This window comes from Penaeus japonicus, unplaced genomic scaffold, assembly GCF_977035675.1.
Source record: "Penaeus japonicus unplaced genomic scaffold, GWHDUDI00000001_assembly GWHDUDI00000017, whole genome shotgun sequence".
Classification (NCBI taxonomy): domain Eukaryota; kingdom Metazoa; phylum Arthropoda; class Malacostraca; order Decapoda; family Penaeidae; genus Penaeus; species Penaeus japonicus.
In genome coordinates, this window is record NW_028234419.1 from 21832042 (window position 1) to 21847041 (window position 15000).

Sequence of the window (15000 nt, forward strand, 5' to 3'; positions counted from 1 at the left end):
ATATGTATAGTATATATATTATATAGATTTATATAGATAGATTTATATAATATATTATATTTATTTATATTTGGATATATAGTACGTACATACACACATCACACACATCACACTCACATATATACTGAGTTATTTCGTTATATTATTTTATTTTTTTAGTTATATTTTGTTATGATTTTTCATTTATATATATATTGTTATATTATATAGATATATATATATATTTATATATATGCATATTTATGTTTATTAATGTATTTTTATTCATATATTTAATATTTATATATATTTTTTTTTAATTGATATATATATATATTTATTTAATATGTATATAATATTTATTGTATATTATAATATATATATATATATTTTTATATTTTAGTTTATATTCTTTATTTTGACTTTCTGGGTCATATCTTATATATGGTATATTTATATTTATACTGTTGATTTTTTAGATATAGTTAGATTTTGATTTATTTGTGAGATTAGTTAGGTATTTATTGATTGGGTTATGATAGTACTTGTTTTTGTATTTTTAGAATTATATTGTTATTGTTTTTGATTAGATTTTGTTTATATTTGTTTGTTATTTTTTTATTTTTATATTTAGTTATATATATTTATATTTTTTTGAGTTTCGTAGGTATATTTGTTTTTTATTTGTTAGTTTTTTTATTGAGATATTTGAGAGATATTTTTATTGCTTATTTTTAGTTTCTTTGACATAACAACACACCCATCACTCTCCTCTCAACTATCTCAACACACATATTATATAATATATATATATGTATTCATATATATATATATATATATATATATATATTATATATATATAAACTATATATATATATATATATATATATATATATGTTTATATTATATATATAGATAATATATCTATATATATATATATATATATGTCTATATATACATTATATATATAATATATATATTATATATATATTATATATATTATATATATATATATATATATATGTATATTATATTTATATACTGTCTATACCTACATACATTTATTATATTATATAAATACTATATATATATATATATATATATATATATATACTTATACAAATATATATATATTATATATATATATTTATATATATATATTAAATATAATCTTATTCTAACTCTATCTATCCATCTATCTATCTATCTATCTCTTTTATCTATACTATCTATATACTCTATCTATTATACCATATATCATATATATATATATATATATACTATCTATACTTATTATATATTTATATGTATATATATTGTTATGAATATGTATATTTCTATATTTATATCTTATATTTATTTCTATATGTATCTCTATATATGATAATGACAGTAATATATATATATTATAGATACTATATAATATAATATATATAATATTTATCAATATCTATATCTATTATTTACGCTATCTATGTATCTCTATATCATACGTATATCTATATATATATAATATATATATATTTAAATATATATATATATATATTTACTAGTATTCATTACGTATATAAATAAGATAAATATATATACTATCATATAATACTATATATAAATATATATATATATTTTATATGTATTGTATATATACATATACTAGATATATATACTATCATTATATACCTTTACTAATATTATATATTTATATACACACTTTATATATATATATATATATATATATCATATTATATATTATATATTATTTATATATATAAATACATTACATATACATGTTTATATATATGATATATTCTATACTATATATACTATATTATATATCATTTATTTATCATACTATATATATTATATGTATATACACTATATATGTATATTATATTTTATATATATATACTATATATATATATTTATATATATATATATATATATAGTCACGTTATTGTACTTAGTATATAAATATATATACTATATATATATCATTAATATTTATATATATATCTTCGTATATTATATTATATAAATGTACTACTATATATATACATTTATATATATATATATTTATCACATTATATACTTGTACTATATATGTATTAAATAAATACTATTATATATAATCATATATATTACTATATCTTATTTGTCTATATATATATATATATATATACTATATATATATAGTCTATATATATACTCCTATTATACATATACCTGTATATTATATATATATACTATATATATATATAATTATATATATATCATATTATATATATATACATAATATGTTTACTATATCTTATATGTATATTATATTAGTTATATATATGTCTATTATATATATATATATATATATAGTATATATATATTTATATATATATTATATATATATATATAATATATATACATATACATGCATATATATATATCATATATAACACCCTCCCCCCCCACCCCCCCCCCCCCCCCACCCTTTATATATATATTATTATTATATTTATTTTTAATTATATATACCACCATATATATAATATACCTATATATATGTATATATATTTTTATATATTTAAATAAAAATTATTTATATGTATATATATATATATATATATATATTATATATAATTACATTATTATAATATTTACACACATTTTCGTATTGTATGCCATATTTTTCAGCATATACTATAATATACTAATACTATATATATATATAATACTATTTTCATATTATATATTTATATATGTCATATATATTATAATATATTTATAAATATAATTATTTCGTAATATATATTTTAATATATATTTATATCTCTAATATATTATATATATATATATTATATTACTATATATGTTAACATATATCATCTGCCTATATAAACAGTATAGATTAACAAATCATCTAGTGCACATAAGATAACGTAAAGACGACTCTTTAAACTACATGACATACGGTGAAGCACATCGTATATTCCCCCACGTGCGGGCTGTCTACTTTCTCGTATCACTAAGTCAATGAACATGGTTCTGTGGTACTCCGAAGATTCCACTAGCTGAACTACGCAGGATAAGGTTCAGATACCCGGCGACGTGTATATTGTGACCATTCGAATATATGTAGTTTATGATGAAGAATGTCTATCAAGCCTTCGCTAAGGGCGGTGTCACTGAGCATTAATTTTGTTTTAATTCTCTTTCACACGGCAAGAATTATAAAGTACATTGACTTTGATTGATAATACAATCAAATTGCAAACACTCGTGAATCTTTTACAGATCTTGCGATTATTGTGGTCAGCGTACTATTAAATAAAACAAAACTAAAGATACTAGACACAACTAGTAGCTGACTTATAGTAATTTTTTCTTACATATGCTAATTGTCATAATTCGCACATGTCTTTCACCAACAGTTCAACATGTCAAAAAAGAATGTAATCGCTTTTGAACGTTGTTATCAGTCCTGCTTGTACTTAGTGACTTCGGTTTTTTGGATCGTTTGGCGGAGATCTATGTGTTAAGGATAGACAAGGAGATAAAAGGGATTTGTCTGCATAAGTTATTTTTAGCGTCCTTTGGTGGGAAGTCATCTCGCTGTTACTGTTGAAGGCAATTTTGATGATCATGACCGGAATTTGGTACGTAATTGTATTGGTACGTAGTAGTATTTTTCGTGTGAGTTATTTTTAGGAGTACGTGTGTTGTGAGTTGATTTCTTTTTCAGTGTAGTACATTTTGATTGTATTGTTAGTCAATAATAACACTAACACATACTACACTATCTCAATCCTCTCAATCACACACACACACACATATATATTATATGTATTTATATATATATATTTATATATATTATAACTTTATATATATTATTTGATATATATATATAACTATATTTTATATTTCTATATATTCTATATTATTTTATGTGTGTATGGTTGTATATCTATATATATTATATACTAGTTAATATACTTTATATTACGTATACTTTTTATATTGTAGGTATTTATTTATCTTATATATTTCATGTATATTTGTATATGTATATACATATAGATATATATATTATATATTTTATATATTTATATATATTATATATTATTATTATATATACTTATATAACATATTATATCCATTTATTGTATTTTTATTTATATATATATTTTTATATATATTATATTATAGACTTTTCTGTGATATATGTATATATGGTATATTTATATTTTTAATGTATACTAATATTTATATTTATATATTTATTTATATGATATTTACTTATTATATATATATTATATATTAATTTTTATGTAATCTATATATACGTTCATATATATTTATATATATATTTTTATAATATATATATACTTCACTATTTTTACTATTTTTGTATAGATTATATATATATATATATATATATATATATTTATTTATTTTATTGTTATTTTTTGTATATAAAAATTAATACTATAACCTATATATATACCTGCATTAATGTTATATCATAATTTAGAGAGTTCGTGATGGGTATTATCGATGAAAAGGATAAATGATGATAATATTGATGTTAATATTTGAATTGTTGTTATCATCAGTGTTAAGAATTGGCATCTATAATCAATATAAATATAGAGGAACAACAGTTAATAACTTTAACAATGATAATGATAATCGATTATTTTGACTGTCTATAACAAGAATAGTACGTAATGATGATAATAATGATAATAATGTATTGTTATATTGATTATTTATTTATATATATATATACTATATATTATTTATATGATTGTATGATATATTTTTGTATTAGTATATATATATATATATTTATACTATATTTATTATAAACTCATATATATATGTACCGTCTGATAATATATTTATATATATATATATATATTATTTATATATAATATATATAATTATAATTTATATATACATATAATATATATTTATACATATATATATATAATACCCTATATAATATATATATATTATATATATATAATACTATTATATAAATAATAGAGTTATATCTATTTTCTATACTATTTTATATATATATATATATATATATAAATATATATATATACTATATATATATATATATATATATATATTTTATATATATATAATATATATATATACCTATACTTACTACAAATGACTTTTACAAAAATATGGTTGTAGTTGAATTTTCTTTTTCAGAAATGTCATAAAAAGTGGCACATGTTTTTATTCCCCTTTAGCACGGAAGAGATGAAGGTTTGTATGGAAATTGCTGTAATGGGGAATTTGTCATTTGATATGTCTTCATTCTTCTTTTTCTGAAACACACACACACACACACACGGATAGATGTAGAAACATATACTTTTACACGCACACACACACACACACACACACACACAAACACATACATACATGCATTCACACACACACACACACACACACACGGATAGATGCAGAAACACATACTTTCACACACACACACACAAACACATACATGCATTTTCACACACGGATAGATGCAGAAACACATACTTTTACACACACACACACATTCACAAACACATACATGCATTCACACACACACACACACACACACACACAGATACATACACACATACAAACACCCGGTTGTCGATTTACAGAATAACATTAAATATGAAATATAACTGAGATGACACGCAGTTCCAGCAACACCTGCTTCCTCCCTTTATTCTTAATAGTGGTGATATAAAGCAGCTCTCGACACTTTGACAGACTTAAATACTGTCATTTATTTCTTCTATATATACTAGGAGATTTAAACGTCCACCCTAAGGTAACAATCGGTCATTCGATTAAAATCTACAAATTAATTTCAGATAAGGGTGTTGAGATTTTGTTTTGCGTCGAAGAATACTTTAATTTATTTTTAGTGATAAGTCATATGGGTGATCAGATCGTCTGTTATCAAAACGCACTCACATTTAAGAATAAAAATTTACTAGGAGTGATGATTGGCTATTAAAAGATGATGTAATGCACAGTAGAAACATGATTGGATAGAGAGTGTGACGTCACGACAGATCAACACTCAACAGATGGTAAGAAGAGGCTCATTGTTATGGTTCAAGGAAGGTGTAGATCACGTGATAATTCCCATCCCGAGAATCGGAGAGAACCCTTCAGACGGCAAATATTCCTAATCGATTGATCTCATCCCATGAAATCTATCAATCCGATCGCCGTAGAGGTCCCCACGTGTTATCTTGGCTCTGGCAGGCGCGTGGGGTGCGGGGGCGCGGTTGTGCTGCGTCTCAAACAGAGTCGACCGACGGCGGCTCTCACCACGGAGCCACACAGCCACCAGCTCGCGACCCGCCAGCACACGCTTCCCTCACTCCTCGCTCGCTCCAGCTGCACCTCAGCCTCCGCGCCTCGCCTCCGCGTCTCGCCTCTCCACTCTCTCGCGGCAGCACATCCGGCAGCGGCATAATGGGAATCAAGGTGGTGGTGATGGTCCTGGCCCTCACCCTTCTCCTGAGCGTTGTCATGGCACAGCCTCTGCTCAATGAAGGTAAGTCTCACTAGTGCCACATAAGGTCGTGGCTTCGGGAGCGAGGGAGGGGCCGACCGACATATGGTACTTGGCAGAGGTCGTTTGCCCTCCTTCCCTCTTCCCTCGCCGTCTTCCACTTTATCTTTTTGGCGATTTCGCTTCATTCATCTGGCCTTCATTTTCATTCCGTGTATACCGGCAACGCTTTATTTAAGACTTCAAAATCTAAAAAAAAAGTAAAAAGAAAAAGAAAAGAAAAGAAAACGATAATAGCATTAAAAAAACAAAAACGAAAAAGAACCGAACAACCCGATAGTCTCCAGCCACCAGCAAAGGTCATAATAGCGATCACCCGAAAACGAGATTCCAAGCAGGAGATCATGGCCCCATCATCCGTCCGCTGGTCGCTAGTAGCTCCTCACACTGAGCTCCTCATAATGATCTCCCAGACGGGTCTCCATGCTACAATTTCCTAACTCAGACTTTCTAACAACGTCCCTGCTCACAAGGACTGCTTCAGAGTGTCATTCTCACAATGATCTTCTCACAGAGATATCACACGGACTACTGCCCCTTGATCTCACACTACTCTGGCGCTCACTGACCTCATTTCACATTGCTTTAGCGCTCACTGACCTCATATCAAACTGCTCTAGCGCTCACTGACCTCATCTCATATTGCTCTAGCTCTCACTGACCTCATCTCACATTTCTCTAGCACTCGCTGACCTCATCTCACACTACTTTAGAGCTCTCTTAATAAACTCTAGCGCTCACATGAGCCTCTTTTTCAATGTCTGCATCTAGCGCTCATTGACCTCATCTCATATTGCTCTAGCGCTCACTAACCTCATCTCACATTGCTCTAGCGCTCACTGACCTCATTTCATATTGCTCTAGCGCTCACTGACCTCATCTCATATTGCTCTAGCGCTCACTGACCTCATCTCACACTACTTTAGAGCTCACAGACCTCATCTCACATTGCTCTAGCGCTCACTGACCTCATCTCACACTACTTTAGAGCTCACAGACCTCATCTCACACTACTCTAGCTCTCACTGACCTCATCTCACATTGCTCTAGCGCTCACTGACCTCCTCACACCGATTTCCTCACCGTGACCTCCCCACACCGACCTACTTTAACAGGTCATCTCACAACGATATCTTCACACAGACTTCCTCACAGTGACCTTACCGCGGCTATTGATGTTGGCTTTGCAGGCAAGAAAGATATATAGAGAGTAGGATATTCATAGCTTCAGTCCTTATTCAGGATGCTTCGCCCATCACATACGCTCTCGAATTGCTACAGCGCCAATGTGCAGAGACGAAGTTGCAAGATTTCCTGCATTGTGTTGCTCATTCTAAGCAATAGATCTATTTCGAAGAAAATGAAGTTATTGATGCTTCTATCATTTCGTTTCATATCTTTTTTATTCAAAATTTCCATTCTCATAATCGACATTTCATTGAATTTGATTTTACGTTCTACCTTCGTATAGCCAGATGCTAAATGTTTTTCCTTCTCTCGCTTCTAGTGAAAACTTCATTAAATAAGTATGAACAATTAAAATCCATAGCTCAATAATACAAGAACTACAATAAGATCTTATCCACAAGACCAAATTCATATTCATCAAAGAACAGATTATTCATACAGAAAAAAAAGGAATCAAATACCAATGAAAAGCAGAATTGGGGATCATTCACTAGATATTCTCGCTGTATCTGATATAACAGACAGTCACTCCGCCCCAAGCCTCCCTGTTGAATCCTGGCTTATAAAACATGCAAGACCCAGTCTCCGTCATCACGTGTCTGCGCTAAGGCACGTGTGGGTGAGACGAGGCTAAGTAACATTGCTCTTTAAAGCATAATTTGAATTGATGACTATATTGTGTAATGCTCAGGCGTTCATACTTTTTAAATCATCTTTTTTTGTGTTTATTGAGTATGATAATTGGTGATGATTTTTCTCTGGCTGTCATTCAACAGGTGTGGGTTAAAGATCTTTGATGTGAAAATAAATGGGATGGGATTGTATAATGCTTATGTAAGCGTAATAGTGATCGGATACGGAGCATATAACACCAGTCATGATTTCAAGTCATTCTTGAATATCAGTTGTAGAATTTTGTCTTCAACTTGATTTCTATTTCGCACTAGGAAAATATATCCAGTTTTGCTCTATGATTTTTTTTAAAGATTAAAAAAGAAACAATCTTTACTTTTTAGCCTTTATGTTTGATGCTAACACTAGATCATGCAATCAGCTTTCATACTACTTACTCGACAATCTATTTTAATTCCTCCCTTAAACCAGCTTTAACACATAACGAACAAAGGAAAAACAATTTCATATTACAAAAGAGACAACAAACAACAAAACATTATTACACAAAACCCCTTCAGTAAATAAGTAAGAGTCACATCTCTGTTGTTAGCTCTCATTGTTGTCTAAAGCACTGTTATGTACTTGCAGATGGAAACAAAACAAAATATGTATCTAAATCAGATGTATAAGGGGAGGAAAATTGCCACGCAGATGGGACTCAGCTTTTAGTTTAATAAGCCATTGCATTTGGTAAAGGAAAATAGATAAAATAAGTAAGCACACACACACACACACACACACGAACACACATACACACACACAAACACACATACACACACAGACACACACGCACACACACACACACACACATACATACAAGGTAATACACTCACACACACGCACACGTAAGGAAAAAACATAAACACATACTTAAGATTCAACAACATGCAGAAAATCATCTTGAATATCCCATAAACGTAAAAAATTGAATGGGTTCTTCACACTCACTTAAAAAAGCGTAATAAATATTTCTCATAAAGAGATGCTGCCAGATATTGGAAATTGGAAATATTGGAAGAGATTCGCACTTTGTTTTAAATTCTTGCTCTCTTTCTCCTTCTCTCACCACCTCTTTCTTTCTCCCCCCTCCCTCCCTCTGTTATTTTTCTTTTGTTTTTATCTCGCGTTTCTTTTTATATTCTGTTTTTTTTTTCTCTCTCTGTATGTCTGTATATGCCTGTCTTACTTTATCTCTCTTTCTCTATCTCTCCCTCTCTCTCCCTGTCTCTCCCTCTCTTTCTCTCTGTCTCTATTTCTCCTTCTCTTTCTATCTCTCCCCACCCCTCTCTCTCTTTCTCACACTCTCTCTCGACTAGATGTTCTAAGTCCACACATCAACGTCTCCCTTTTTGACCTTTTAAATAATCAAGGAATTCTATTCTGAGAATAGTCACAACCCCTGAAAAAAAAGAAAAAAAAAAGAAAAAAAGAAAAGAAAGAAAAACACCCTCCGAAAAGAAATTTTGAAAAAATGAAAAGAACAACATGAATACACCGCCAAGGTTAATTTCAAAACTCACTTTTCCCTGCATCCAATTCCTTTGATTCTTTTGAGTTAGAAGAGTAAAAAGAACTTCTCGCTCCTCGGGATATCTAAGAAGACCCTCGCAGCTTCTGAAGTACGTCACATCTGCGTCACAAGAGACAGAAAACAGGTGGAGGTGAGACCCAGGTGGGAGGGCTCGTTCACCTACATTGTCACGTCTTATCCCGGATGTGAAGGAGAAAGAAAGGAGGAATAAAAATAGACAGCCAAGAAAGAGCAACGTAGAAGAAATAGCAACGTAGAAGAAAGAGAGGGAAAAGAAGAAGATTAAAGGAGGAAGATTAAAGGCAGGAAAAAAATGAAGATATGATAAAAAAAGGATGTAAAGACAGCGAAGAGAGCAGCAACACAGAAAAAAAGGAAAACGGAACAGATCAAAGGAATAGCAGGGGAAAAGAGAGAGAAAAAAATAAATAAGAGAAAGCCATTGAAGATAACAGCAAATAAGAAAATAGATTAAGGGAGTAGAAAGGCAACGAATATAACAGCAAGCTAAAAAAAAGGAAGACAAGAAATGGAGAAGAAAGAAGAAGAAAAACAAAAAACAAAACATGGAATAGAAAGACCACAAAGATGACAACAAAATAAAACAAAGAAGAAGACAAGAAAAGGGATAGAAAGACGAAACCAAAACGAATCAAAAGACATTGAAGATAACAGAAAAGTAAAGAAAAAAAAAAAGAAAAAAAAAGAGTAAAGACGAGAAGTATCCAAGGAGGGCCAGGAAGGAGCGATAGGAAGGAGTCCATCAACATGAAACCTGTGGAAGGAACGTAGTTGAAGGAGGAAGATAATACTCGAGGAAATTAAATGTCCTTCTTTGAGATCAAGGACTTGGGTATCAAACTCCACGCGGTTCAGTAGATTTACATTTATTTTTCAAAGTTTTAATCATATCAGACTAAAAGTTCAGAATGTCCTAATGAACTCGAAGTCCGGTCTACATTATTAACTCCAAACACAAAAGTATGTTCGTTTGCTTCGTTTGTTAACGTGTCAAACAAAGAATACCAACGTCGTTCGTGTCTTTTGGCGTTCTTCTTATTTTTATATTTTTTTTAAATCTCAAATTCCATATCGATATTGCGTAACAACACTAAGGATTATAATGCAGTAATCTGTCATCAAATGATTTCTGTCTTTTACTCTCGCTGGGAATAAAGGCATCTGGTTCTAATCTCACTCTGCATTATCATGTATCGTATATTGTTAGTATTTAAGAGACGACTCTCTTCCTCTTCCTACTTTTATCTCGTCTTTTCACTCTTGATAAATATCACGTTTTTTTTAAAATCTTGAATCTGTGTCTTTTTTTTCTCTCCATAATTCGTACTTGTCGCATATTTCTCCATTCTCAAGATTTACGCTTTTACTCTCTTCTTGCTTGAATTTTACTCTCTCCACATTTGTTTCCAGTTGCGAAACTAAACGTAGTTTATTTTGTGTTTTTGGTTTGTCTTTTTTTTCATTTTCTTATCCCTTTCTCTCTCCTATTTCCTGTTCTTTTCTCAATTTTCTCTTGCACTTTCTTTTCTTCTAACTTCCTATTATTTTCTTTTTCTAAGATTGAAATGATTATTATTATTCTTCTCCCTTGTTCTCAATTATCCGTTTTCTGCATTTTATTTACCCTTTTTTATGTTCTACGTAACTAAATATTCTCGTGTATGTCTCCCTTCTACGTTTTATCCATCTTCCTTTTTTTTCTTTTCTAAACAAAACAACGAACGGAAGAGCAGCGAAATATACGATTATGCCTTGCATTACGAAAAAAACAACAACAAACAAACATATCGACATCTTTCTCTAAGTATAGATATGAAATCAACAAAGAAAAGAACTTTAACAATTCAACAAAACAAAAAAGAAAACGCATTAAATTCACTGTAAAATACTAACATAACGACAATAACCAACAACTTACACACCATGTTGCAAGGTCGCATTTGCACGAAAAGGTCACTGGCATAATCGTGCATTTCCTTTTGCTCTCCGTCGTTTTGCAATTCTTAGAACCTTTTCTTATTGAATCTATTTTTTTTGTCTCTTTTCGACCTCTTATTTCCACTTTTTATTATTGTTCGTTGCCTTTTTTGAAACTGGAGATCATCATTATTTTCTTTCTGGCTTTTGCTGCTTATGTATTTTCGTATTTACTCCTTTCATATTCTCGTATTTACTCCTTGCATATTCTCGTATTTGTGTCCGTTTTGAATCGTTTTTTTTTACCACTTACTTTTTTCTCTCTGTATCTATCAGTTATCTTGTCTCTATTTTTAACATTTCTTTGTACTTTTCCTTTCTTCTTTGAAACTACGTCTTCTCTTCTCTGTCTTCTTTATACATCTTTGTAACTTCCATTCCCTGTTCTCGTATATCTTCATTGTACCTTTTATTAATTTCTCCCTCTTACTCTCTACGCTCCCTGGCTTTGTAGGCCTACTTTGAATTATTATCTCTTTCTCTCTCATGGTCTCGTTATGTTCTCTCTTTCTACAATTATCTCTCTCTCTCTCTCTGTCTCTCTCTGTCTCTCTCTGTCTCTCTCTCTCTCTCTGTCTCTCTCTGTCTCTCTCTGTCTCTCTCTCTCTCTCTCACTCTCTCACTCTCTTTCCTTCTCTCTGTCTCTGTCTCTACCTTCAATTCTTCCTTATTTCGGCATTTTTCATCATCACTTTTTACTTCTCCTTCTGCCCCGACCCCTTGGATCTCCCACACAACCTTCCTCGACCGGAAATTTTACTCATAGCTTCAGATTAGCCTGTTTTTCCCTTCCGTCTTCTCTTTTTATGCTACATTCTGTGAAGTCTACATGTACTCTTTAGCGTCTTCCTTATTTTCGTTCGTTTTCTTTCTCTTATTCCCTTGAGCTCTTTATATATTTCTATTCTTTTCTTTTTCTTCTGTCTACTACTTTTTTAGAAATATAACTGTGATGAATGAAAAAAGTACATTCTTTTCCATGTCTTCCTTTTATCTTAAAAACAAGAAAAAATCTTTTCCTGTCTATCATTTCATTTTTTCCTTTATTCCGGTTCAGTTACCTTTCCTTTTCAATCTTTTTATCCCTTTTATCCCTTTTTATCTTTTTAAATCTTGATTTTTTTAATCATCAAATCATTGATTACTTTTTAAATCACATTTTTCCTTCTTACATGTACGGCCCTTATGATTTGTGTGCGTGCTTCCCCGACACTCGTTTTAGGGTCATTGTCATTTTCTCCTTTTTTTGTTGTTTCATTTATGGGGCTTTATCTTTTTTTAGGTATTTTTATTTGATTTTTTTTTTTAATTGGGCATTGCATTGAGTAAAGGAAGATTATTTATCTATTGTGGCTTGTGCTTGTTTTTTCTTTTATTATTTAGCAAGGCAGGGTAAAATCTCTTATGACCAGTTGTGCGAGGCCCTCCTATAAGTCTATCGTAAATCGTTTGGCATTATTCTCTCTCTCTCGAGATATGATCGTCGCACCGCAATCCAGTCAGAGAGACTAGAGCGCATTCTCACTCCCCCCCCCTCCACCCCCCCCCCTCCCCCCCCACCCCGCAATCTCTCTCTCTCTCGTTCTATCTCTTCCTCTCTATATACATCTCTATCCTGGCTCATTCTCTCTCTCCTCTCCCTCTCTACCTCTCACATCTTCTCACCACTCTTCTATCTTAGTTTCTGTCTCTCTCTCTTTCTCTCTCTACCTTCTCTCTCCCCCCTACAATATCTCTCTCATCTCTTTCTCTCTCTCTGAGTCTCTCTCTATACATCTCTCTCCTCGCTCCTACCTCTCTCTCTTCTCTCTCTCTCTCTCTCTCTCTCTCCCTCTCTCTCTCTCTCTCTTTCTCCCTCTCTCTCTCCTTCTCTCTCCCCCCTCTCTCTCTCGCTCACCCTCCCCCACCCATATATATCTGTTTATCTTCACCCCTCTTCAGTCTTTGTTTTCTTTTTAATCCAGTTTCAATTTTTTTTTCTCTCTCTTCATTTTTCTCTCTCTGTGCTTTCTGATTTGCGTAATAGCGTCCCGAACACTCGTGCAGTAAGTCTTCTTTTATATTATTATCATCATCTTGTTCTCTCTCTCTTTACTTGTCTATCCTATTCTTTTATTCTTTCTTTCTCCTTTTTTCAACATTTGTTTTTTTTAGAGGACAGTGGACTTAACAATGAAGAGGAACCCTCAACGTCCCTTCTGACAAAGCGTGTCCGTCTGCAACACTAGATTATAATAAATTGCATTTTCATTATATTTTGTGTTTCTGGTTTAATTTTCTTTGTCTGTCTTTTTCTTTTGTCTTTTTTTTCTATATGAGTTTTTTTTTCTTTATTGAAGGGACAGTGTACTTAGCAAAAGGAGGAGGACCTTTTCGTTTTTGTGATAGTTATGTGCGTTGGTTGCATGTTTGCAACGCTCGTTCTTGTCTTGGATGTATAGATTTTTTTCTTATTTTTTTATTGCGTTTATTTATATTCTTTATGTTTTTGTTTTTGTTTTCTTTCTAGAAACAGTGCATTAAGCAAGGGAAGAACTTTGAACGTTCATAATGATATTAAAAGCGTATGTAGCTTGACCATTTCTCCGTTTACAAGTAAATAACTTTTTTATGTTTTTTTTTTCATCTTCTTTGGTTTACTTGTTCCGTTTGGATAACTTTTTCACGTTTTTTTTTTTACAAGGGAGAAATTTTCATGTTGAAAGTCAGTCGTCTCGTTGAAGACTAACTTGGTCTTGCAAATGTCAGTTCGTCGAGATGTCATTTTCATCTAATGCTCCATCTCCCTCGCCTCCTCCTCTTCCTCCTTCTTCTCTTTCGCTTCCTTCTTCTTCTCCTTCTTCTCTTTCGCCTCCTCCTCTTCCTCCTTCTTCTTTGTTCTACCCTTCTTCCTTTTCTTTTTTCCTACTCCTCCCCCCCCACCCATCTTTCTCCCTATACTCCTCCACCTCCTTTTCCATCCTCCTCTCCCCTCTTCCTCATCCACCTCCACCTCCACCTCCTGATCCTCCTCCTCCTCCTTCTCCTCCTCATG

General features: G+C 31.1%; 1 protein-coding gene and 1 pseudogene across 3 annotated transcripts in view; both read left to right on the forward strand.

Moving 5' to 3' along the window:
• The first annotated feature begins 6301 nt into the window (after positions 1–6301).
• The window catches only part of LOC122254159 (xibalbin-1), a 155732-nt gene continuing 147033 nt past the window's right edge, over positions 6302–15000 (forward strand). For 2 of the 3 annotated variants that reach the window (XM_086546126.1, XM_086546127.1), the window contains exon 1: positions 6305–6556. In XM_086546126.1, the coding sequence (XP_086402252.1) occupies positions 6475–6556 (82 nt within the window). In that variant the 5' untranslated portion in view covers positions 6305–6474. Of the gene's footprint in view, positions 6557–15000 lie in introns of all 3 variants that reach the window. The other variant, XM_043017705.2, reaches the window with a different exon arrangement.
• LOC147470066 (uncharacterized) lies at positions 6919–7634 on the forward strand (annotated as a pseudogene).